This window comes from Oncorhynchus mykiss, chromosome 6, assembly GCF_057628025.1.
Source record: "Oncorhynchus mykiss isolate SJ-2025 chromosome 6, ASM5762802v1, whole genome shotgun sequence".
Classification (NCBI taxonomy): domain Eukaryota; kingdom Metazoa; phylum Chordata; class Actinopteri; order Salmoniformes; family Salmonidae; genus Oncorhynchus; species Oncorhynchus mykiss.
The window spans coordinates 67,799,816-67,825,625 of NC_143027.1; the positions used below are offsets into that span (position 1 = coordinate 67,799,816).

At 41.5% G+C, this 25,810-nt stretch overlaps 1 protein-coding gene across 5 annotated transcripts in view; it reads left to right on the forward strand.

The window, feature by feature from the left end:
* The first annotated feature begins 3,411 nt into the window (after positions 1 to 3,411).
* Positions 3,412 to 25,810, forward strand: part of adam10a (ADAM metallopeptidase domain 10a) — a 102,273-nt gene continuing 79,874 nt past the window's right edge. Inside the window, exons 1-3 of one of the 5 annotated variants that reach the window (XM_036980804.2) lie at positions 3,448 to 3,657; positions 4,502 to 4,550; positions 4,765 to 4,941. Coding sequence is in view for 3 of the 5 variants with exons in the window: in XM_090238671.1 (XP_090094797.1) it covers positions 3,637 to 3,657; positions 4,765 to 4,882 (139 nt within the window). In the remaining 2 variants the exon portion in view is untranslated. Of the gene's footprint in view, positions 3,658 to 4,501; positions 4,551 to 4,764; positions 4,942 to 25,810 lie in introns of all 5 variants that reach the window. The other 4 variants (XM_090238672.1, XM_090238671.1, XM_036980803.2 and 1 more) reach the window with 4 other exon arrangements.

Here is a 25,810-nt window from a genome sequence, read left to right on the forward strand (position 1 = left end):
ATAAAATAATATAGGCCTAAATTCTCAAGAGCACACACATTCGTTATGTCTGCTCAGACTAACAGCCTCACCTGTTGTTCCTGTCAATCAGACACGCAGTGTCAACCAAAGATGCGCGAGGGAGGACCGAGCCAACTCACTCACAGTCACACACTTAGAAGCCGAGGAGAGAGAGTAAGGAAGGACAGCTGTAAAAACAACAGCTGGAAAATGAGTCGGAAGCACAGTAGCATTTGGATGCATTTTAATAATGTAGACAATGTTAGAGCACAGTGTAGAATTTGCCAAAACAAAATCTCATATAAAGTTGGTTCTAGCACAACCTACACCGGCATATGCGAACTGTGCACCCAACTGTGAAGCTAGCTGTAGAGGAGCTTCAAAAAACTAGCGGGCCTGCTAGTGATAGTGGTGGAGCCAACACCTCCACACGTGGAGATGTATCCACTCAGTCAAGTAGGCCTACTCCACGACACACAGCAACGCAGTCTTCTATGAACCAGTTTATGCCAATGTCTGTAGCAAAACAAGGCCACATTTATATTGCATTGGCTAAAATTATTGCCACCGATTTCCAGACATTTTCGATTGTGGAGGACAGAGGTTTTAGAAATGATAGCAATAGTCTAAATCGAATGTATACAATTCCAAGCCGGAAAACCCTTTCAAAATCACTTATTCCACAACTTTATGAGAGCACACAGGCGTCAGTGCGGGAAAGAGTCCAAAAAGCTACTGCTGTTTGCCTTACCACTGACTGCTGGACATCAAGGGTAACCACTTCTTACATGTCGGTTACATGTCACTTAATTGAAGATTTTTCGATGTCTAGCTGTCTTCTGGACTGCTTTGAGTTCAGCGACAGACACACCTCAGAGAACTGTTGAGAGGAACTGTTTAGAGTGGCCAGGGAATGGCAAGTATATGGAAAAGTGGTATGTTGTGTTAGCGACAATGCAGCTAACATAACCAAAGCCATGAAAATGTTTAAATGTACCCATCATCCATGTCTTGCCCACACAATCAACCTGATTGTAAGAGATGCTCTGAAGGTGACGGACAAAGTGTGGACAAAGTGAAAGCATCTGTGGAATACTTCCACTGGAGCACAGTAGGTACTGAAAAACTAAAGTTTACACAAAGCCAGATGGGATTGCCTGAGCTGAGGCCTAAACAAGACTGCACAACAAGGTGGAATTCAACATTTTATATGTTGAAGCGGTTTCTTGAGTCAAAGGATGCCATCATCTCTAACCTGGCCATTGTCAGGGTAGACATGTGCACCTGTTGATGCTCTGACCCAAGAGGAATGGGAGGTGGTGGAGGCAGTGTGCAGAGTCCTGGAACCCTTTGGCAGGTCACTGTGGAGATCAGTGGAGAGAGGTACAGTAAGCAGTTATTACTACATCATTATTTAATCCAGTATTATATATGTATATGAGCAGTAGATGAGAATGTAGTATCAGTAGACAAAACATGAACCTGAACTAATAAGTTACTGTTCTCTCTTTTCAGCTATGTGACAGCCTGAAAAATGATACTCCTGTGTAAGGGTCTGCAGCGAATCACAGCCAGCCGCTAGAGAGAAGCAAATGTAACCACAGGACATGTGACAGTGTTGATGGACACCCTACGTTCATCAATGGACAGAAAGTTCCACAGAATGGAATATAATCACGTGCTATCAGAAACCACTGCACTTCACCCCTAGGTTTAAGAAGTTAGCTTTCAGTGATGCCAGAGCGATTGATGAGGTTCTTCAAAGAATAACCTCAGCAGCAGGGAGGGACAGCCCCAGCAGTCAGCTGGCTCAGGCATCAGGGCAACAGGAATAAGAGGGATCAGATGGAGCAGAAGCACCAGCAGTAGTACCACAAACGTCTGCTGTTTGGATGTTGTTTGACGAAAGAGCAACTGGGGATGCAGCACGAAGGAATCCCTCAGCAGATGCCATTTTATTAATTTTTATTTCACCTTTATTTAACCAGGTAGGCCAGTTGAGAACAAGTTCTCATTTACAACTGCGACCTGGCCAAGATAAAGCAAAGCAGTGCGACAAAAACAACATCACAGAGTTACACATAAACAAACGTACAGTCAATAACACAATAGAAAAATCTATGTACAGAGTGTGCAAATGTAGAAGAGTAGGGAGGTGTCACGCCCTGGCCATAAAGAGGCTTTTATTCTCTATTTTGGTTAGGCCAGGGTGTGACTAGGGTGGGCATTCCAGTTTCTTTATTTCTATGTTCTCTATTTCTTTGTGTTTGGCCGGGTGTGGTTCTCAATCAGAGGCAGCTGTCTATCGTTGTCTCTGATTGAGAACCATACTTAGGTAGTTATTTTTCCATCTGTCTTTGTGGGAAGTTGACTTGGTTTAGGGCACATAGCCTTTGAGGATCGTGGTTTGTGGTTGTAGTGTTATTTGTTTTGTTCTGCGTCATTTTGATTAATAAATGAAAATCTGCATCATTCATGCAAATGACATTTACTGTTGCCTTGTTAATTTATTTTCATTTTTATATGAATAGAATTCTAATGGCTGAAGTAATACCTTCACAAAATGTGTGTGCGTGCACAGGGAAGGAAGAGGTGCGTAGGTCTTCATCACCTTGTATCTGGTAGCAGCAGCAGACTGACAAGTTGAGGTTTCCAGTTCAGTCAGTGTAGTGGCTTTTTTTTAGCCACACAGTGGCAGAAGCTACACAGTGAAAAGATCAACGCTGTATGTCTGATGTACAGTATGTCTATGGGAAATAAGAGACGCATTTTTTTGCAGTCAATAGTTGGTGTTACAAGGAGTGCGTTTTCGCTAACCCTTTCCTAACCATATCCTTAATCTAATTATTCTAACCTGCTACGTTAATTCTCCTAACCTGCTATGTAAGTTCTCCTAACCTGTTATAAAACAGTCACCTCTGGTTGTAGATGTATGGAAGTGGCTGTTTTTAGGGAATCTCAACAAAGACGATCAGCGCAGAGGCAAATGCAGAGAACAAGCAAGGGCAGGTGTAGGTAGCCAGGACATGTTATGTAGGCACATTCAACAAAGTCACAGTTTTCAAAAAACAAAGCTACACCTCACAGCACAACGCCTCTCCCCCACGTGACATACTTGTTGCTTGAATGTGCTAACATGTATGTGCAACTGATAGCTGCACACACTCAAAACATGTTAATGTTTTTAAATGTATGCAAATTGTCAAGTATTTTGTCTGTAATGTCTCTTTCGTTATATGTCGAAAGACTAGCTGTCACCATTGGCGTTGTCTAATGGGATACTAATAAATAAATACAATTAATGTGTAGGCTAACTTGATATTGAAAAGTGGTTTGGCTTGTCGCTGTTGAATTTATTATACTTTAATTGTTTTCAACAAATATAAGCGGCCCTATCAAATAAAAGTAAACAGGTTTTGTTGCGCTAGTGAGGTAGGAGGGACTACTAGTACTTGCCTGCGCTTGACGTCAGGCGGTTGGAGACAAGCGGTGAAAGGCGGTTGTGAAGGTACTGCCATAAACAGAGCGCAGACTGCGCCTTTAAGAAGTGCAAATCGAAACAGTAAAGCATTCGCGGTGCCAATGTACTAACAATGAATTTAATCGATATGGTCTTGATTCAATTCTTGCTGTTTAATGGCATATGGACCATTAAAGGTAAGTTTGGGCATTCTGATTCATACAGAAAGAAAAGTGTTTCATCGCTAGCTAGCTCGCTAATCGGATTGAGGAAATGGTAGCAAGCGAGCTAGGCTAGCAGCGTTAACGTTACCTAGCTGGGAGGGGTCCAGCTCCTGTTTTTTATTTTTTACATTTATGGTTCCGCTAGGACTATATCGAGAGAGCCTACGAAAGGTCCACCGAAGTGAAATAAGAATGTAACGGTGATGGATAATTTTCTTAAGACATTCTCAACTATATAGAATGTAATGTTTACTAAAAGTTATATAGTATCAACATACTAGTCCTCATCACTGCAGTTTCAGTCACGCACTATTAGTTCTGAGAGTCTAGTAATGTTAGTGGTTCCCAAACGTGAAATGGGTTACCCTGAGACAGTGATCTTATCAAACAAATTAATAACTTTTTTTGTCTTCAACTCGGTTTAGAATACAACTTGTTTGTGTCGACTAAGACCTCTTACGCTATTAGAATGTACTTTCATAGTTCTGGACATCCGGCAGGACCTAAAATTGAGTAAATATGAACACACAGCATTCACTAACGTTGGGGGGTATACTTTTTCCAAATGGGATCCTCTGTATATTCTAGTGTCAATTTAGGGTCTTGTGCAGTAAACGTTTGGGAACCCCTGGTCTAGTAGCAAGTTCATTTGTATAGATGTTTGCTGGCAAAGTGATTACATGCTAATGTACAGAATTTTCTAGCTATTTCGACAGAAATGAAAAGGCTAATCACACATTGTGACACTGTAAATTACAATTGTCATTCTCATGATATGCCCACTCGCTGACTTTTTTTCTTTTTGTATTTTACACAGCCTAGCTAGATCTCTCTGGCTCTGATGCAAACATTACTTGATTTATATGGTAGGCTACATGTAGTTAGTGATCTGTATTTTCATCATTCTAATCTGATTTGAATTCATTCAGCACTCAGACCTCCTGAAAACATGACACATATAGACAGGATGTCCCCTGTGACGTAGTAGCATGCATTAGAATATACTTTTACTGACCCATGAAGGCTATTTCATAAACATGGCATCAAATGTTTGACTTCATTATTCTTCGCCCTGTTAAGGTCCCACTCCATCTGGGTCTGACTACCGCTGAGTTGACTATACGCCTCATCTGTCTGACATCGAATGCATTTTTCATTTCCCTCACCTGTTTGCCATGGGATAAAAGACATATGCCGGGTCTGTTTTTTTTTTTACCTGCTCTGATGGTCTGTTTTTTTCGTGTGTGTGAACACAAAGTGAGTCATTGATCTGCCTGAAGCTGCTGTGGGCCTTGTGTTCCCCTGAGCATTGAGCTCCCCTGCAACTCCTAACTGGTGTCCTGTTTGTTTGTTCAACGATGGAAACAGAAACATTCCACTGCAGATTTAGTGTTTCAGAGATGGCAAGGGCTGCTTAAATGATCAGGACTTGGATTTTATTTGCTCCTCATAAATTGTTATTGTGTTGTTAAATCCCCATATTGAAATTACTAGTGCATAATTTATCATCCTAATTCATTATTTTGTTTGATTCCACTTGAACTCTCATTAGCTGATAAAGTAGAATGAACCATGTTTCATGGCTCTCCTCGGTGAGCTAATATTCCCACTCATTTGCATTAATCATGGGTGTTTGTTGACTTATGTTATTCATGATGGCCAAGTTTGAACCTTTCATTTTCCTATTTGTCTTTTAGTACAGTAATGACTCCAATCCATACAAGGGACTGGGACATACGCTCAAATTCTAATACTGTAAAAGTACATCCTTCCTCCCTGTCTTCAACTGTCCTTATGGTGATGAGTCTTCTCATGTGGTTTGATTCGTGAATCAACTCAATGTTACGCCATATAGGTTTTACCTACCCTACCGTGTCTGATCACGGTTCATTTGAAGGGTGTAAAGAATAATGCTTTAAACCATGCCTTCAGCATTGAATTGGTTCACCCAATGTTATGTTGGGTCAGATAGTAATTTTGATGTCAGGGATGGCAGAACTAAACAGAGCAGCAGCAGAGCTCTGTGTGAGGCACATGTTCCCTGGTGTGTCCTTAAGAGTTTTTGCTGCCAACTGAGAGTGTGAATGGAGAGGATGCCGCCTAGAGTCTGTGATGGTTCACCATGATGTTTGCTTTCTGTGGAAAAGAGGATATAACCCAGACCCAGCACTGCCTTCTGTGACTGGAAATCAAATGTTTACTGAGGAAACAGTTCTCTAAAAGGACCATGACAATGTTCTTTCATAAACTAAGATAAGTCCGCCAATGTCCACTCCAAACGCAATTTTAAAAGCACAGATTTGTGTTCAAAGGGAGAGTTTGGGATTAACTTGGTCACCACTATAGCAATTAATGTCCTCTAGGCTTAGGCTATATGCTCAGAGCCTCCGATCATTGTACACTGAGTGTACAAAACATTAGGAACACCCTCCTAATATTGAGTTGCATGGACTCTATAAGGTGTTGAAAGCATTCCACAGGGATGCTTCCCACAGTTATCAAGTTGACTGGAAGGCCTTTGGTCCACCACCCATTCTTGATACACACGGGAAACGGTTGAGGATGAAAAACCCTTGACACATTCAAACCGGTGTGCCTGCACCTACTGCCATACCCCGCTCAAATGCACTTAAATCCCTCTGAATGGTACACAATCCTCCTCCTCTTCATCTACACTGATTTTAAGAGGATTTAACAAGTGACATCAATAAGGGATCATAGCGTTCACCAAGATTCACCTGGTCATTCTATGTCATGTAAAGAGCAGGTGTTCCTAATGTTTTGTACACTGTGTATAATCTTATACATTTTACTGGAAAGGCAAATTATGTTATCTATAATTCAATGCCAGATGCCACACGCAAATTAATAATGAATGTGAGATGTTGTCCTAAAACCATAGGCTTGATTCATTACTTACTTACTTTATTGTCCCCATGGGGAAATTTTGTTGCAGTGTCATGTACACATTTAAATCATGGGTGGATATTAATGATTTGTTAGGGTTTGTGGTAACAGATTCTTCCCTTTTGACTCAAATATGTTTCCAGGGTTGGAAATTAATTATTCATAGAGGGAAAGCAGGAGATCTGGCTAATCTGTTCTTGTTGAGAGAAACATTTTTAGCTGGTACTGATCCAAAAGCCATAATTTCTAAGGAGGAAGTAGAGTAGGCAACCATGTTAATTGACTAGGAACATCCCTATGTTCCAACGGATCATATTCTCTTCACTTGTTGAGATGCAGTCTTTTCACTAGCGCTGTGGCACTACACACACCGGCTTCATTATCTCCCATTCTGCTGTTTCACACAGACATTATATGGGGCGTGTGACTTCCCCTGACATTTGAATGTATTGGACAGCATTTGCCAAGAGAAGATAAGATGTCAGCAAGACTCCGAGAGAGACTGCCGAAAGGCCTTGCTTGTATGTGGAGAATAAGTGTTTGAGCCATCAGGCGTTGCACTGAGTCCTGTGCTTTGGTAATGCACAGTGGCTTGTTAGGGAGGCATAGCAAAGCCTTTCAGAATGTGGGGTTGTGGGAAAAATATGTAATCCTGGATTATATTTCCCCTCACATGTCCAAAGAACTTCAATGAGTTTCGACAATTGACATTGTTATACACTGCTCAAAAAAAATAAAGGGAACACTAAAATAACACATCCTAGATCTGAATGAATGAAATATACTTATTAAATACTTTTTTTCTTTACATAGTTGAATGTGCTGACTACAAAATCACACACATTATCAATGGAAATCAAATTTATCAACCCATGGAGGTCTAGATTTGGAGTCACACTCAAAATTAAAGTGGAAAACCACACTACAGACGGATCCAACTTTGATGTAATGTCCTTAAAACAAGTCAAAATGAGGCTCAGCAGTGTGTGTGGCCTCCATGTGCCTGTATGACCTCCCTACAACGCCTGGGCATGCTCCTGATGAGGTGGCAGATGGTCTCCTGAGGGATCTCCTCCCAGACCTGGACTAAAGCATCCGCCAACTCCTGGACAGTCTGTTGGTGGATGGAGCGAGACATGATGTCCCAGATGTGCTCAATTGGATTCAGGTCTTGGGAATGGGCGGGCCAGTCCATAGCATCAATGCCTTCCTCTTGCAGGAACTGCTGACACACTCCAGCCACATGAGGTCTAGTATTGTCTTGCATTAGGAGGAACCCAGGGCCAACCGCACCAGCATATGGTCTCACAAGGGGTCTGAGGATCTCATCTCTGTACCTAATGGCAGTCAGGCTACCTCTGGCGAGCACATGGAGGGCTGTGCGGCCCCCCAAAGAAATGCCACCCCACACCATGACTGACCCACCTCCAAACCGGTCATGCTGGAGGATGTTGCAGGCAGCAGAACGTTCTCCACGGCGTCTCCAGACTGTCACGTCTGTCACATGTGCTCAGTGTGAACCTGCTTTCATCTGTGAAGAGCACAGGGTGCCTGTGGCGAATTTGCCACTCTTGGTGTTCTCTGGCAAATGCCAAGCGTCCTGCACGGTGTTGGGCTGTAAGCACAACCCCCACCTGTGGACTTCGGGCCCTCATACCACCCTCATGGAGTCTATTTCTGACCGTTTGAGCAGACACATGCACATTTGTGGCCTGCTGGAGGTCATTTTGCAGGGCTCAGGCAGTGCTCCTCCTTGCACAAAGGCGGAGGTAGTGGTCCTGCTGCTGGGTTGTTGCCCTCCTACGGCCTCCTCCACGTCTCCTGATGTACTGGCCTGTCTCCTCATGCTACCACTAGAGTGAAAGCACCGCCAGCATTCAAAAGTGACCAAAACATTAGCCAGGAAGCATAGGAACTGAGAAGTGGTCTGTGGTCAACACCTGCAGAACCACTCCTTTATTGGGGGTGTCTTGCTAATTGCCTATAATTTTCACCTGTTGTCTATTCCATTTGCACAACAGCATGTGCAATTTATTGTCAATCAGTGTTGCTTCCTAAGTGGACAGTTTGATTTCACAGAAGTGTGATTGACTTGGAGTTACATTGTGTTGTTTAAGTGTTCCCTTTATTTTTTTGAGCAGTGTATAAACACTTAATATTGTATTTGTTAGTTTGAAGCATGCAGAGCAGCATTCTAGTATATTCACACTCACAAAGGCAAATATTGACCATATTCAAGATGTTCAATGTCAGTGTCAGAAATACACGGGGTCAGAGGGGCTTTGTGCCCCAAGTTTTTCCCTATTTGCCCCTGAAAGCTCTTGACAGAGAAGGCTGCCCAATCTTTTCCAAAACAAGTCAACAGGGGCAAAATATGCCTAATTTTGGATCTTGTTTTCTCCATTGGTATCACACTTCATACAGTATGTGTCCACAAAGGATTGTCCTTGACTCATCCAATCAGATAAAGTGCACTCTGCTGGCAGCTCTCTCTTTCCCCCCCAGCACTCCCCCATCTCACCCTCTTTGTTGTCAACATTCTTATTTTCCATGCATTTTCCAAGTTTGTGAAAATGCTAGTGTTCTTGTGTGGTGTATTGTCAACCAAGGTCAGAGATTGCTTAATTGGATTCCCCCTGTTCAAGGGCATCCTTTCCATGTTTCCGGTGTAGCCTAATGTTCAGGCTATAAACAAATAGGCCCCATGTACGAAATTCAGGGAATTTGTCTAGTGGTGACGTAGTATTGATACTAGAGGTCGACCGATTTAATCGGTATGGCCGATTTTAATTAGGGCCGATTTTCAAGTTTTCATAACAATAGGGAATTGGAATTTTTGGGCACCGATTTCCGATTATTAAAATATATATATATATATTTTTTATACCTTCTTTTTATTTAACTAGGCAAGTCAGTTAAGAACACATTCTTATTTTCAATGACTGCCTAGGAACTGTGGGTTAACTGCCTTGTTCAGGGGCAGAACGACAGATTTTCACCTTGTCAGCTCAGGGGTTTCAATCTTGCAACCAACCGCACAGTTAACTAGTCCAACGCTCTAACCATTGCACTCCACGAGTAGCCTGCCTGTTACACGAATGCAGTAAAAGCCAAGGTAAATTACTAGCTAACATTAAACTTATAAAAAACAATCAATCATAATCACTATTTATAACTACTAATCCAATTTAGCAGGCAATATTAACCAGGTGAAATTGTGTCATTTTCTCTTGCGTTCATTGCACACAGAGTTAGGGTATATGCAACAGTTTGGGCTGCCTGGCTCATTGCGAATGAATTTGCTAGAATTTTACGTAATTATGACATACATTGAAGGTTGTGAAATGTAACAAGGATATTTAGACTTAGGGATGCCACCTGTTAGATAAAATACAGAACGGTTCCGTATTTCACTGAAATAATAAACGTTTTGTTTTTGAAATGATAGTTTCCGGATTCGATCATATTAATTACCAGAGGCTCGTATTTCTGTGTGTTATTATGTTATAATTAAGTCTGATTTGATAGAGCAGTCTGACTGAGCAGCAGCAGGCCCGTAATCATTCATTCACACAGCACTTTCGTGCGTTTTGCCAGCAGCTCTTCGCAAGCACAGCGCTGTTTATGACTTCAAGCCTATCAGCCTAATGGCTGGTGTAACCAATGTGAAATGGCTAGCTAGTTAGCTGGGTGTGCGCTAATACTGTTTCAAACGTCACTCGCTTTTAGATTTGGAGTAGTTATTCCCCTTGCGCTGGAAGGACCGCGGCTTTTGTGGAGCGATGGGTAACGATGCTTTGAGTGTGGCTGTTGTCGACGTGTTCCTGGTTCGAGCCCAGGTAGGGGCGAGGAGGGGGATGGAAGCTATACTGTTACACTGGCAATACTATAGTGCCTAATAAGAACATCCAATAATCCAATGTATATGAAATACAAATGTTATAGAGAGAAATAGTCCTATAAATACTAAATTAACTACAACCTAAAACCTCTTACCTTGGAATATTGAAGTCTCATGTTTAAAAGGAACCACCAACTTTCATATGTTCTCTCTGAGCAAGGAACTTAAACGTTAGCTTTTTTACATGGCACATATTACTTTCTTCTCCAACACTTTGTTTTTGCATTATTTAAACCAAATTGAACATGTTTCATTATTTATTTGAGGCTAAATTGATTTTATTGATGTTTTATATTAAGTGTTAATTCAGTATTGTTGTAATTGTCATTATTACAAATAAAAAAAAATGGCCGATTAATCGGTATTGGCTTTTTTGGTCCTCCAATAATCGGTATCGACGCTGAAAAATCATAATCGGTCGACCTCTAATTGATACCCAAGGCAATACATTTCTTCACCTTAGGAGGAAATGTGACAATCGTTTTTTTGCTTCTCTAATTTAAGTCTCTGAATACGCCATGATTAACCCACAGCTGCATTTAATCATACTCTTACTGTAGTGCGTGTAGGGTTGGAACTTTCAATTAAGACACTCCCGCCCTCAGCTGGTTGTAGTGTGTGTGTGTGTGTGGTGCTACAGTAGTGTAAACACCGTTACATGATGGGCAGAGCTGTTTCCGTTTTGTTCCTTCCCATGGTGAGCAGACAGAGGTAGGGTGTGCATCACCAACCTGCACTGTAAGATGAATGGGTCATGACAGGAAATGGGTGCTTTGCTGTGTGTGTGTGTTTGAAAGGTTGAAAAACACAGAAATCAAATTGTATTGGTCACATACACTCGCAATAACATCTGCTAACCATGTGTATCGACATGCTTATGCTTCTAGATCTGACAGCGCAGCAGTGTCTAACAGGTAATATCTAACAAATTCCACAACAACCTAATACACACAATCTAGTAAAGGAATGGGATGAGAATATATAAAATAGATATACATATCATTATGTTAGGAGACTATAACAGTGTTAAGTACCTCAATGGACCGGAAAGGTAATCACTCTACAAACTATCATCACCGTGCCCTTAAAGAAGTCACAAATATTTTGGACACATTAGAAATAGCGGATATTTGGAGACTAAAAAACCCCGACCTAGCGAGAGATACATGGAGATTTAATCAAGCTAGTCGTCTTGACTACTTTCTTGTCTCTTTCTCTCTTATACTGGAGGACAACTTATTTTTAACTAAGACAAAATAATTTAACTGAATTTTTCCAGTATAATATAGGTTCAGCAAATCCCCTTATTGTTTGGGATACTTTTTTAAATGTACAGTGGGGCAAAAAAGTATTTAGTCAGCCACCAATTGTGCAAGTTCTCCCACTTAAAAAGATGAGGCCTGTAATTTTCATCATAGGTACACTTCAACTATGACAGACAAAATAAAAATAATAAAAAAATCCAGAAAATCACATTGTAGGATTTTTAATGAATTTATTTGCAAATTATGGTGAAAAATAAGTATTTGGTCAATAACAAAAGTTTATCTCAATACTTTGTCATTGCCAACAAAGGGTATATAACAGAGGTCAAATGTTTTCCGTAAGTCTTCACAAGGTTTTCACACACTTGCTGGTATTTTGGCCCATTCCTCCATGCAGATCTCCTCTAGAGCAGTGATGTTTTGGGGCTGTTGCTGGGCAGCACGGTCTTTCAACTCCCTCCAAAGATTTTCTATGGGGTTGAGATCTGGAGACTGGCTAGGCCACTCCAGGACCTTGAAATGCTTCTTACGAAGCCACTCCTTTGTTGCCCGGGCGGTGTGTTTGGGATCATTGTCATGCTGAAAGACCCAGCCACGTTTCATCTTCAATGCCCTTGCTGATGGAAGGAGGTTTTCACTCAATCTCACGATACATGGCCCCATTCATTCTTTCCTTTACACGGATCAGTCGTCCTGGTCCCCTTGCAGAAAAACAGCCCCAAAGCATGATGTTTCCACCCCCATGCTTCACAGTAGGTATGGTGTTCTTTGGATGCAACTCAGCATTCTTTGTCCTCCAAACACGGCGAGTTGAGTTTTTACCAAAAAGTTATATTTTGGTTTCATCTGACCATATGACATTCTCCCAATCTTCTTCTGGATCATCCAAATGCTCTCTAGCAAACTTCAGACGGGCCTGGACATGTACTGGCTTAAGCAGGGGGACACGTCTGGCACTGCAGGATTTGAGTCCCTGGCGGCGTAGTGTGTTACTGATGGTAGGCTTTGTTACTTTGGTCCCAGCTCTCTGCAGGTCATTCACTAGGTCCCCCCGTGTGGTTCTGGGATTTTTGCTCACCGTTCTTGTGATCATTTTGACCCCACGGGGTGAGATCTTGCGTGGAGCCCCAGATCGAGGGAGATTATCAGTGGTCTTGTATGTCTTCCATTTCCTAATAATTGCTCCCACAGTTGATTTCTTCAAACCAAGCTGCTTACCTATTGCAAATTCAGTCTTCCCAGCCTGATGCAGGTCTACAATTTTGTTTCTGGTGTCCTTTGACAGCTCTTTGGTCTTGGCCATAGTGGAGTTTGGAGTGTGACTGTTTGAGGTTGTGGACAGGTGTCTTTTATACTGATAAGTTTAAACAGGTGCCATTAATACAGGTAATGAGTTGAGGACAGAGGAGCCTCTTAAAGAAGTTACAGGTCTGTGAGAGCCAGAAATCTTGCTTGTTTGTAGGTGACCAAATACTTATTTTCCACCATAATTTGCAAATAAATTAATGTGATTTTCTGGAATTTTTTTCTCATTTTGTATGTCATAGTTGAAGTGTACCTATGATGAAAATTACAGGCCTCTCTCATCTTTTTAAGTGGGAGAATTTGCACAATTGGTGGCTGACTAAATACTTTTTACCCCACTGTACTTTCAGAGATCATTCAATTCAATATTCTTCAATAATAAAAAAGCAGTTTCTGGCTAAAGAGACAAGACTAACAAGGGAAATCCATGAACTAATAGTACAGGTAGATCGCAATAAAAACAATACTACAGAGATTTATTTTTTATTTCACCTTTATTTAACCAGGTAGGCTAGTTGAGAACAAGTTCTCATTTGCAACTGCGACCTGGCCAAGATAAAGCATAGCAGTGTGAGCAGACAACACAGAGTTACACACGGAGTAAACAATTAACAAGTCAATAACACAGTAGAAAACAAAGGGGGAGTCTATATACAATGTGTGCAAAAGGCATGAGGAGGTAGGCAAATAATTACAATTTTGCAGATTAACACTGGAGTGATAAATGATCAGATGGTCATGTACAGGTACAGGTCATGTACATATATTGGTGTGCAAAAGAGCAGAAAAGTAAATAAATAAAAACAGTATGGGGATGAGGTAGGTGAAAATGGGTGGGCTATTTACCAATAGACTATGTACAGCTGCAGCGATCGGTTAGCTGCTCAGATAGCTGATGTTTGAAGTTGGTGAGGGAGATAAAAGTCTCCAACTTCAGCGATTTTTGCAATTCGTTCCAGTCACAGGCAGCAGAGTACTGGAACGAAAGGCGGCCAAATGAGGTGTTGGCTTTAGGGATGATCACTGAGATACACCTGCTGGAGCGCGTGCTACGGATGGGTGTTGCCATCGTGACCAGTGAGCTGAGATAAGGCGGAGCTTTACCTAGCATGGACTTGTAGATGACCTGGAGCCAGTGGGTCTGGCGACGAATATGTAGCGAGGGCCAGCCGACTAGAGCATACAAGTCGCAGTGGTGGGTGGTATAAGGTGCTTTAGTGACAAAACGGATGGTACTGTGATAGACTGCATCCAGTTTGCTGAGTAGAGTGTTGGAAGCCATTTTGTAGATGACATCGCCGAAGTCGAGGATCGGTAGGATAGTCAGTTTTACTAGGGTAAGCTTGGCGGCGTGAGTGAAGGAGGCTTTGTTGCGGAATAGAAAGCCGACTCTTGATTTGATTTTCGATTGGAGATGTTTGATATGAGTCTGGAAGGAGAGTTTGCAGTCTAGCCAGACACCTAGGTACTTATAGATGTCCACATATTCTAGGTCGGAACCATCCAGGGTGGTGATGCTAGTCGGGCATGCGGGTGCAGGCAGCGATCGGTTGAAAAGCATGCATTTGGTTTTACTAGCGTTTAAGAGCAGTTGGAGTGGAGTGGAGTGCAGTGGGCAGCTGGGAGGAGGTGCTCTTGTTCTCCATGGACTTCAGTGTCCCAGAACTTTTTGGAGTTGGAGCTACAGGATGCAAACTTCTGCCTGAAGAAGCTGGCCTTAGCTTTCCTGACTGACTGCGTGTATTGGTTCCGGACTTCCCTGAACAGTTGCATATCACGGGGACTATTCGCTGCTATTGCAGTCCGCCACAGGATGTTTTTGTGCTGGTCGAGGGCAGTCAGGTCTGGGGTGAACCAAGGGCTGTATCTGTTCTTAGTTCTGCATTTTTTGAACGGAGCATGCTTATCTAAAATGGTGAGGAAGTTACTTTTAAAGAATGACCAGGCATCCTCAACTGACGGGATGAGGTCAATGTCCTTCCAGGATACCCGGGCCAGGTCGATTAGAAAGGCCTGCTCACAGAAGTGTTTTAGGGAGCGTTTGACAGTGATGAGGGGTGGTCGTTTGACTGCGGCTCCGTAGCGGATACAGGCAATGAGGCAGTGATCGCTGAGATCCTGGTTGAAGACAGCGGAGGTGTATTTGGAGGGCCAGTTGGTCAGGATGACGTCTATGAGGGTGCCCTTGTTTACAGAGTTAGGGTTGTACCTGGTGGGTTCCTTGATGATTTGTGTGAGATTGAGGGCATCTAGCTTAGATTGTAGGACTGGCGGGGTGTTAAGCATATCCCAGTTTAGGTCACCTAACAGAACAAACTCTGAAGCTAGATGGGGGGCGATCAATTCACAAATGGTGTCCAGGGCACAGCTGGGAGCTGAGGGGGGTCGGTAGCAGGCGGCAACAGTGAGAGACTTATTTCTGGAGAGAGTAATTTTCAAAATTAGTAGTTCGAACTGTTTGGGTATGGACCTGGAAAGTATGACATTACTTTGCAGGCTATCTCTGCAGTAGACTGCAACTCCTCCCCCTTTGGCAGTTCTATCTTGACGGAAGATGTTATAGTTGGGTATGGAAATCTCTGAATTTTTGGTGGCCTTCCTGAGCCAGGATTCAGACACAGCAAGGACATCAGGGTTAGCAGAGTGTGCTAAAGCAGTGAGTAAAACAAACTTAGGGAGGAGGCTTCTGATGTTGACATGCATGAAACCAAGGCATGAAACCAAGGCATGAAACCAAGGCTTGAAACCAAGATACAAAACAAGTTAGAGGAAAAAGAACTTGAACTTATTCAAGAACGATCTAATATAATCTATGACAAAATGAAGGAAACTGGATGAATATGGAGAAAAATGCACAAAATTCTTCCTGAATCTCCAATATAGGAATGCTAACAAAGGTAATTTGCAGAAACCCGTTACTGAAGACGGAGTCATCTATGATTCTCCAAATTATATTTTAAAAAGAGAAAGCTAATTATTTTGGGCAGATGTTCTTTTCTCCGTCTCATCCTCTCCCACTGAATGAAAATTACGTTAAAGAATTCTTTCCAAATCATATAAAAATGGAAAATTAACAAATGTACAGAATGACAAATTACAGAGGAATAACTTTTTGAGGCTAATAAATCCTTTCAGTCTGGAAAAACCCCAGGGCTTGATCGGATACCGGTGGAGGTATGTCAAGCCTTTTTTGATTGTTTTAACTACTCCTATAGAAATGGTAGTCTGTCAGGTACTCAGCAGGAAGGTCTGATTTCTCTCTTTTAAAATAAGACCCAGATGTCAAATATAAAGACCCTTTCTATATAAAAAAAACTGGAAGCGCCTTACACTTCAATGTTGTGACGCAAAAATACGAGCGAAATGCATAACACTCAGAATTAAAAGGGTTTTACCAGGTATTGTTCATCCTGATCAGACAGGTTGTTTACATGGACGATACATTGGAGAGAATATATGACCACTACTAGAAATAATAGAACATCATAAAACCAGGCCTGGTATTTATAGTATGGTATTTATTTGAAAAGGCATTTGATAAAGTAAGACTGGATTTTTTATTTTATTTATAAATGCCTGTTTTTTTCAGTTTTGGTAAATCTCTTTTATAAAATGGGTAAAAAATTATGTATAGAAACTCCAGGTGTAAAATAGTAAATAACGGCTACTTCTCAGAGTTTTGAATTGTCAAGAGGAGTGAAACAAGGTTGTCCTCTGTCACCATATCTATTCGTTATGGCCATCGAAATGCTAGCTATTAAAATCAGATACAATAGCATTAGAGGATTAGAAATCCAAGGCTTAAAAAGGTTTCCATGTATGCTGATGACTCAAGTTTTATATTAAGTCTGCAATCTAGATCCCTCCAATGTCTCATTGAAGATCTAGATAGCTTTTCTGTACTCTCTGGACCATAACCTAATTATGATAAGTGAACAATATTACGTATTTTACATTACCCTGCAGTTTACCTATAAAATAGGCTGATGGTGAAGTAGACATACTTGGTATTCATATCACAAAATATATAAATAAGCTCTCCACAATGAATTTCAATAGGAAACATAAAAATAGACAAGCTCCTGAAATCACGGAGAGGTAAATATCTATTTATGAAAATATTGCCCTGATTTAACTCCTTAATCATATCTCAGTTTACTCACTTACTTATGTCGCTGCCTACTCCTGATTTTGTTTTTCAAATCATATGAGCAAAAAATATCTTGCTTTATCTGGGATGCTAAACCAGACAAAATAAAACGTGTCTATCTATATAATGAATATGAATTGGGTGGGTTGAGATGATTAAATATAAAAGCACTAAACCTCCCTCTAAAAGCTTCACTTATTCAAAAGTTTTACTTGAATCCTAAATGGTCCTCAAGTAGATTATCATCCATTGTTTTAAAATGGCCTTTTTGCCTTTGCAGATTGCCATGTCTCATTTTTGATAACTGAAAATGATACTTTTTTCAAAGTGTCTCTCTTCAAACAAGCATTGCAGAGCTGGCTACAATTTCAATTTCACCCCCTGAAATATTATGGCTGAACTCAAATGTGCTGGTTGATTAAAAATACCTGTATTTATGGGAAAGATGTTTGAAAAGGGTATTTTTGTTATGAGAATTTCATTATCAATGTTCATAAACTTCAATAATCTACTCATTCTGCAACCCAGAGTTTGTAAGATTCTGGTTGAATGAAACAGACGAGAGTCCCAGCTTACAATAGTCAAAATATTTATTCACGAGGGTACTCTGAAGTCCATTATACAAAGACATCCATTTTATACCATGCTCCTTAATTACACACATACTTTCACACCAACAGTAGATATCCTACGCACATACATACACACAAACAGTAGGTGAGTTTTATCCTTCTCCATAGTTCTCATCACTTTGTATCACTACCCAGCCGACAGTTCCATACCCCCGAGATTAGGGAAACCTTGAGAAGTACTCCCTGTCCTATCATAAGTTTCTCAGAGTTCTAGCCAGGTCAGTTCAAACACAGTTTAATTGTTCTGTGTTTTCCTAGGCACACACATTTATCTCCCTCCCAGTCCAACCTAGTTGGACTTATGTTTAATACTTTAATTATTCCTTATACATGCTACATAACTATAATCCGTAATGGTTAAGTTTCAGGGTAGAATTATTGAATCATTATCTCTAAACATATAAATTATGCATCGCGGAAGTTAGAATAGCAATGATCCAAGGTTTTACCAGCCCTGGTTGCGCAATCGATATGCTGATACAATTTAGGGAGTCTTGTTTTCAGATTAGCCTTGTTAAAATCCCCAGCTACAATGAATGCAGCCTCAGGATATGTGGATTCCAGTTTGCAAAGAGTCAAATAAAGTTTGTTCAGAGCCATCGATGTGTCTGCTTGGGGAGGAATATATACGGCCGTGATTATAATCGAAGAGAATTCCCTTGGTAGATAATGCGGTCAACATTTGATTGTGAGGAATTCTAAATCAGGTGAACAGAAGGACTTGAGTTCCTGTATGTTGTTGTGACCACACCACGTCTCGTTAACCATAAAGCATACGCCCCCGCCCCTCTTCTTACCAGAAAGATGTTTGTTTCTGCCGGCGCAATGCGTGGAGAAACCAGCTGGCTGCACCGACTCCGATAGCATCTCTCGAGTGAGCCATGTTTCCGTGAAGCAAAGAACGTTAGTCTCTGATGTCCCTCTGGAATGCTACCCTTGCTCGGATTTCATCAACCTTGTTGTCAAGAGACTGGACATTGGCGAGAAGTATGCTAGGGAGTGGTGCGCGATGTGCCCGTCTCCGGAGTCTGACCAAAAGACCGCTTCATTTCCCTCTTTTACGAAGTCGTTTTTTGGGGTCGCCAGCTGGGATCCATTCCGTTGTCCTGGGTGAAAGGCAGAACACAGGATCTGCTTCGCGAAAGTCATATTCTTGGTCGTACTGATGGTGAGTTGACGCTGCTCTTATATTCAGTAGTTCTTCTCGACTGTATGTAATGAAACCTAAGATGACCTGGGGTACCAATGTAAGTAATAACACGTTAAAAAACTACAGTTTCCTAGGAACGCGAAGCGAGGTGGCCATCTCTGTCGGCGCCGGACTAATACTCAAAGTAAAAGTATTTATCTTCATCTCGCAATCTGTGGATGGGTTGGGATGTGGAAACGAAGACAAGTGGGAGTGTTGTTGCTGTGCGGGAGATAGAATGATGGTCAAAATAAAACATACTTTTTATTATGTTTGAAAGACACTGAGGGGCAGTGTTTTTACAACTAATGCCGGTTTGCCTGAGGCTGATGCCGTGCAGGTACACATGCATATACACACACTCGCATTCAAATAAACACATACACGAACACACACATACATGTAATAGTGCCAGACATGCACACAAACATATACAGTTGGTATTGCTGTTATGATTTTAGTTATTTATTTGCATTGTTTGCTGTTTTCTGTCTTTTTCTTTTATTTAGTTCATTCTCTTGGTTGCTGGTGCATTGGGGGGTTCTGGGGGAATGGAATTAATTGTATTTTTTATTTTTCTTCTTTGGGAGTGGACTATGGGAGGGGTCTCGAGTGGTTGAGGGACAGCTATTGGGGAGCTGTGGGGGGATCTTGGAGGGTTTGGGTTCACGTTTTTTGGCCTAGTGGTAGATCTGTCAATGTGCCTTTGAGCAGGGCATTGTCCCTGGATGCTTCTGTGTGTCGCTCTGAATGGGAGTCTGTTGGATGACTGGTATGATGTAGTTGTTGAGGGCCTTCACTGCAAGTATATTGTATGTTTCGGATATTCAATAAAATTAACATTTTAAAGTGTAAAATATATGGATGAGAAGTGACAGAGTGGCTATGATGCAATAGATAGTAAATAATAGATGGTGAAGGATACATATGAGATGAGTAAAATGCAAAATATGTAAACATTCTTAAAGTGGCATTATTAAAGTGACTACTGTTCCATTTTTTTAAAAGTGGCCAATGATGTCAAGTCTGTAGGTAGGCAGCCGCCTCTCTGCTAGTGGTGGCTGTTTTTAACAATCTGATGGCCTTGAGATGGAAGCTTTTTTTTCAATCTCTCTGTCCCAGCTCTGATGCACCTGTACTGACCTCGCCTTCTGGATGGAAGCGGGGTGAACAGGTAGTGGCTCGGGTGGTTGTTCTTGATGATCTTTTTTTACCTTCCTGTGACATTGGGTGTTGTAGGTGTCCTGGAGGTCAGGTAGTTTGCCCCCGATGATGCGTTGTGCAGACCGCACCACCCTTTGGATAGCCCTGTATTTGAGGGCGGTGCAGTTGCCGCACCAGGCAGTGATGTACCCGGCAGGATCTTATGGGAGGGAGTAAAGAGGGAAAAAAATACCTTTCGACGTAATATCACTGCTATTGTAATGTCATAGGTTTCCTGGTTGACAGTATTGTGGACCTCAGCAATATGGATGCTGAATGGTTTTTGTGTCTAGGCATTTGTATTAATTTTAGAAACAGGCATATTTGTTCTCTCTAGTACCATTTTTAGGCGTCTTGCTTTAATATGTACTAATCCAGGTATTCCCAAACTGGGGTACTTACGCGCAATGTCAGGGGTACGCCAAATAAAAATGTTTCACATTTAAATAACACATTTTTAAAAATAAAATAATAATATTCTTCACATTTTTAAACAGTCCATTTAGAAAGGCCCGCGTCCATAGAGTCACATACCAGCTCTACTCTCTACCTGTTGACGACACAAGTTGTTTTGCTTCCACGAGCACATCCAATGCTAACATCAGTAATTCTACATTTGTTGTTAGCCCAGCAAGCATTGACACTGACAGTTGTGAATCTGATGCAGCCGAAGAGCTACTGCCCCCTTACCTGGGAAAGCAACAGACAGGGACATTGGACCATCGAAAGAGGTGCAAATATGATGAGAACCACATTGATTGGGAGTAGTGCCTTTCCTCAGCCACAGTGTGTTGTGTTATATGTGAAGTAGTACTATCTCACAACTCAGATGAAACCTTCACTCTTGCGCAGACATTGGCATGTTTTGTTTCTAAATTTGAAAAATAAGCCACTGGAGTTTGAGTGAGAATTAGGATGACTTTCGAGTAGTAAGACATGTATAAAAGCAACAGATACCATTTAATTAGAAGCGTCTTATATGGTGAGCTACTGAGTGGCTAGGATAGGCAAGCCCCATACTATTGTGGAGGACTTAATTCTTCCTGCTGCCACAGATATGGCTGGGGGAAAAGGCAAAAAAAAACACAGACAATGCTTCATCAAACAACACTTTCACAATGCATCAGTGACATGGCAGGAGATGTTTTGCAACAACTACTGCTTCGCATACAAGCTAGTGAATTCTATGGGTTACAGCTGGATGAGTCAACAGACCTGGCACAGCTCCTGCTATATGTCCGTTACGTTTGTGGGGGTCAATTAAGAAAGACATCCTCTTCTGCAAACCACTGGAAACCGGGACAACAGGAGAAGATATTTTTAAAGTACTGGACAGCTTTGTGACATCAAATGGATTTTGGTGGTCAAGATGTATTGGTATCTGTACTGATGGCGCAAAAGCATGACAGGGAGACATAGTGGAGCGGTAACGCGCATGCAAACAGATGCTCCCGACGCCACTTGGGTACACTGCAGCATCCACGGTGAGGCTCTTGCTGCCAAGGGAATGCCTGACAGCTTGAAAGACGTTTTGGACACTACAGTGAAAATGGTAAACTTGTGGAAAAGCAAGGCCCCTGAACTCTCGTGTATTTTCTGCACTATGCAATGATATGGGCAGCGACCATGTAACACTTTGACAACATACAGAAGTGCGCTGGTTATCAAGGGGCAAAGTATTGACACGTTTTTTTGAATTGATAGACGAGCTTAAAGATTTCTATACTGACCATAATTTTCACTTGTCTGACCGCTTGCATGATGACGTTTCTCACACGACTGGCCTATCTGGAGTATGTTTTTTTCTCGCCTGAATGATCTGAATCTAGGGTTACAGGGACTCTCCGCAACTATATTCAATGTGCGGACAAAATTGAGGGTATGATTAAGAAGTTGGAGCTCTTCTCTGTCTACATTAACAAGGACAACACACAGGTCTTTCCATCACTGTATGGTTATTTTTTTTGTGTGCAAATTAATTCAAGCTTACGGACAATGTCAAAGGTGATATAGCGAAGCACCTGAGGGAGTTGGGTGCGCAATTTACGCAGGTACTTTCCCGAAACGGATGACAAACAACTGGATTCGTTATCCCTTTCCATGCCCTGCCTCCAGTCCACTTACAATATCTGAACAAGAGAGCCTCATCAAAATTGCAACAAGCGGTTCTGGGAAAATTTAAATTATTCAGAAGCCACTGCCAGACTTCTGGATTGGGCTGCGCTCAGACTATCCTGCCTTGGCAAATCGCGATGTTAAGACACTGAGGCCCTTTGCAAACACGTACCTATGTGAGAGTGGATTCTCAGCCCTAACTAGCATGAAAACCAAATACAGGCACAGACTCTATGTGGAAAATGATTTAAGACTGAGACTCTCTCCAATACAACCCAACATTAGAGTTACGTGCATCCTTTCAAGCACACCCTTCTCATTAACCTGTGGTGAGTTGTTCACAATTTTCGATGAACAAATAAGGTTTTATATGTAAGATGGTTAAATAAAGAGCAAAATCATTGATTATTGTTATTTGAGCTCTTTGTCACTTCCCATGAGCCAGGTTGTGACGAAAAACTTTGTGCATGCATGGCAGGCTTATAATGATGGCAAAAAACAATATTTTTGAATGCGCTGACCCTGGTGCTAGAAGGGGTATGCAGCTGGAGGTTGAATGTTTGATGGGAACCACTGTACTAGTCACATTAGACCTAGGCCCTCAGAAGATGGCATCAAGCAACAATTCAGGAAACTGGAACATGTAGCCAAGCTTAAATATCAGTGATGTTTTACTGACAGGGACCTACCTACCTACCAGTCATTGCTTATCAGACTCACCACATTGGTTTGTTGACGCACCGTTTCCTCTGTTGCTTTCTTTTGCGGATAAACTGTGACATGGTTGGCTAGTTTGTTAATTCTGAGAGTTACATGGTGCCTAACATTTGTGTTTTTATAATGACTGTGTTCTTACATTCCCTGTCAGTTTGTTTTTCTGGCTTTTTTCAGTGCATGGTTTATCTACCACTAGTGTTTTGACTTGCCAATCAGTTTCCTGAAAGACAACAGTAAACTAACATTGACCTGAAAATGGTTCCTGCATTTAAATCGTGTTCCTGTGTCAAATCACTTTTCCTTTCACAGCGATGATAAAAATTACAGGCCTCATCTTTTTAAGTGGGAGAACTTGCACAATTGGTGGCTGACTAAATACTTTTTTGCCCCACTGTAGGTATGCACGGCAGCTTTGACATCGGTTTTTAACATTGGCATTAAACTAGACACCAGGCCCCTACCGATGTTGGCATTTTTAGCTAATATCGGCTGATATCGTGCACCCCTAGTTACAATTGTTTTATTTTGCTACTGCAGGCAGCGTCAGCTAGAGACAGTCGGCTGGCTGTACCTGTGCCAAAACTCTGGCATTTTTCATCTTATAGCTTGTTCTCCATTTTTTTTATTTTTTTTAAATGGTGAGCCAACATGTTTTCAGAACTTTTATTTCCCTGACTGATCAAAACTGATTTTCTCATGCTCTTGTCTCTCTGCAGCAGACATATAGTGAGCAATATGTTTGGAACCTGAAATCACAATAAAATTGCAGTGTAGAATCACAATGCATATCGTATCTGCACCTAAGTATCATATTGTGTGGTCCCTGGCAATTCCCAGCCCTACTAGCTACATCATGCTTTGGTATTTCAGATCCCTCCCTTGACAATTGCCCATACAGCACTGTGGCTAAAAGACCCAACACAAAAGCGTATTTGTCCAAAAAGATCTACTACTACCACTGCCCATCGGATTAGTAGCTCCTCAGTGGTCAAAAGCTGCAGCTAGCCACATGGACCAGTGGACATGGCATTGGTCCACACCACAATGCCATGTTTCCACCCCTCAGTAGTCAATGGCTGGATGTCTTGTCAGGGATGTAGGCTAGTGGTTTACCCATCACTCACAGTGTTGTTGTATGGTGCAATAGCAACCAGGAGAACAAGTGGTGGAGCCCTGAGCCCTCTTGCCTGTCAAACAACCTGACTTTTCCCAGCATGTTAATGTATGTGGAGGGTGAGTCATCATGACCCAAGCTGTTTCCACTTCCTCTGTTCCTGTCAAGGGGTTCTATCTGGCCTTTCAAGCTTGGCACCTCCGTGAGTGAGGATGAAGACTTCAATGAAATACTATTGACTAAGCCTACAGTATGAAGCCCACATGCACTACTTGTCATTGACTGTTCTGGCAATTTTGGGCTAGCAGGTGCATTCCAGCAATATACAAATAAGGAGTAGCCAACATTTTCTCTTGCAAATAGTGTTAGTTCTCCTAGTCCTTTACCCTGCCAACTAATTCAAAGTCAGTGACTACTTGCAACACTATTCAAATGGATTGACTAGGCAAACAAAAATATTGTATTGGCCAGGCATAGGCCTATATTGTTTCTCGATTTGAATATTCCAATATTACATGAACTTTTTGTGGCTGCTAGATAAGGGAGGAAATTATGTTAACAAATGACTTGCTAATTATCCCTGTTATTATTTTTTTATGTCATGAAAACACTTCCTTATGCTGGCATATTCAGCACTGGGGTCACAGTCCTCACATGCCTCTCCCTTCCTCCGGACAGTGACCCTACACACATGTGGTGTGATACGGAAAGTAAGAGGCATGGCTGTGCCATGGTAACAGTTGTTTTTTGTTTGTTTTTTTTCAATGAAAAAATCCATGAATCCACTGGAGTCGTATGTGGTCTGACAGCTGAAGGGACCGTGGTGTGCCTGCCATACTCTATCTCTAACCAACAGCCTCCGAGTTGACCTTTACCCTGTTGATTCAGTTCATCCTGCTGCTGTAGGCTGGGCTAGAGTGGGTTTGTACATAACAGGCTAAATATTTCCCTTTTTAGGACAGAGGTTTAACAACTGATGATAAAATGAGTATCACTTGAAGGCATATCCCCTGAAACTGTACATGTACTAATAGAGGGCAAAAGATGTTCCATTGTCATGAGGTTAAGATATCCTTATTTTTTTTGTAAATGTGAATAAATCTACTTTGTTGCAACATCGGTTCTTGTAAACTGTCAGTGTTGCAATTACTAGGGCTGTGATGATACCAGTATCGCAATATGTTAGGGTTGGCAAAAATGAAAACACGACGCAGACAACCTCTTTGGTCTTTTAACAATCAGCTGTATTTAAGTTGTGTGCTATAGCTTAGAAATTAAATAAATATCACTCTGGATGACAACATAATGATGTTAAGTTTCCAACATTGGGGCTCTTTTCCTAAATAAGTTAAATCCGCTTCATGTTTTGTTTACTTGCCACAGTACTAACGTATCGCCATACTGGTATCATCTCGGCCTGAGCAAATATTAAAACGAGGACTAACCTTGTTCTTTAACCGAACATTTTACTGAACTAAAGGCTGTTTTGCATGATAGTGTTGTCCAATATTTAATGTGTATCACTTCTTAGAAATACCAGCCCTTGCCAAATTGAGCCATATACAATGAGCTGTCTTTTTAGTCAAATAATTGCATTTCTCTCTTGTCTATTCTGCTTTATTCCACTG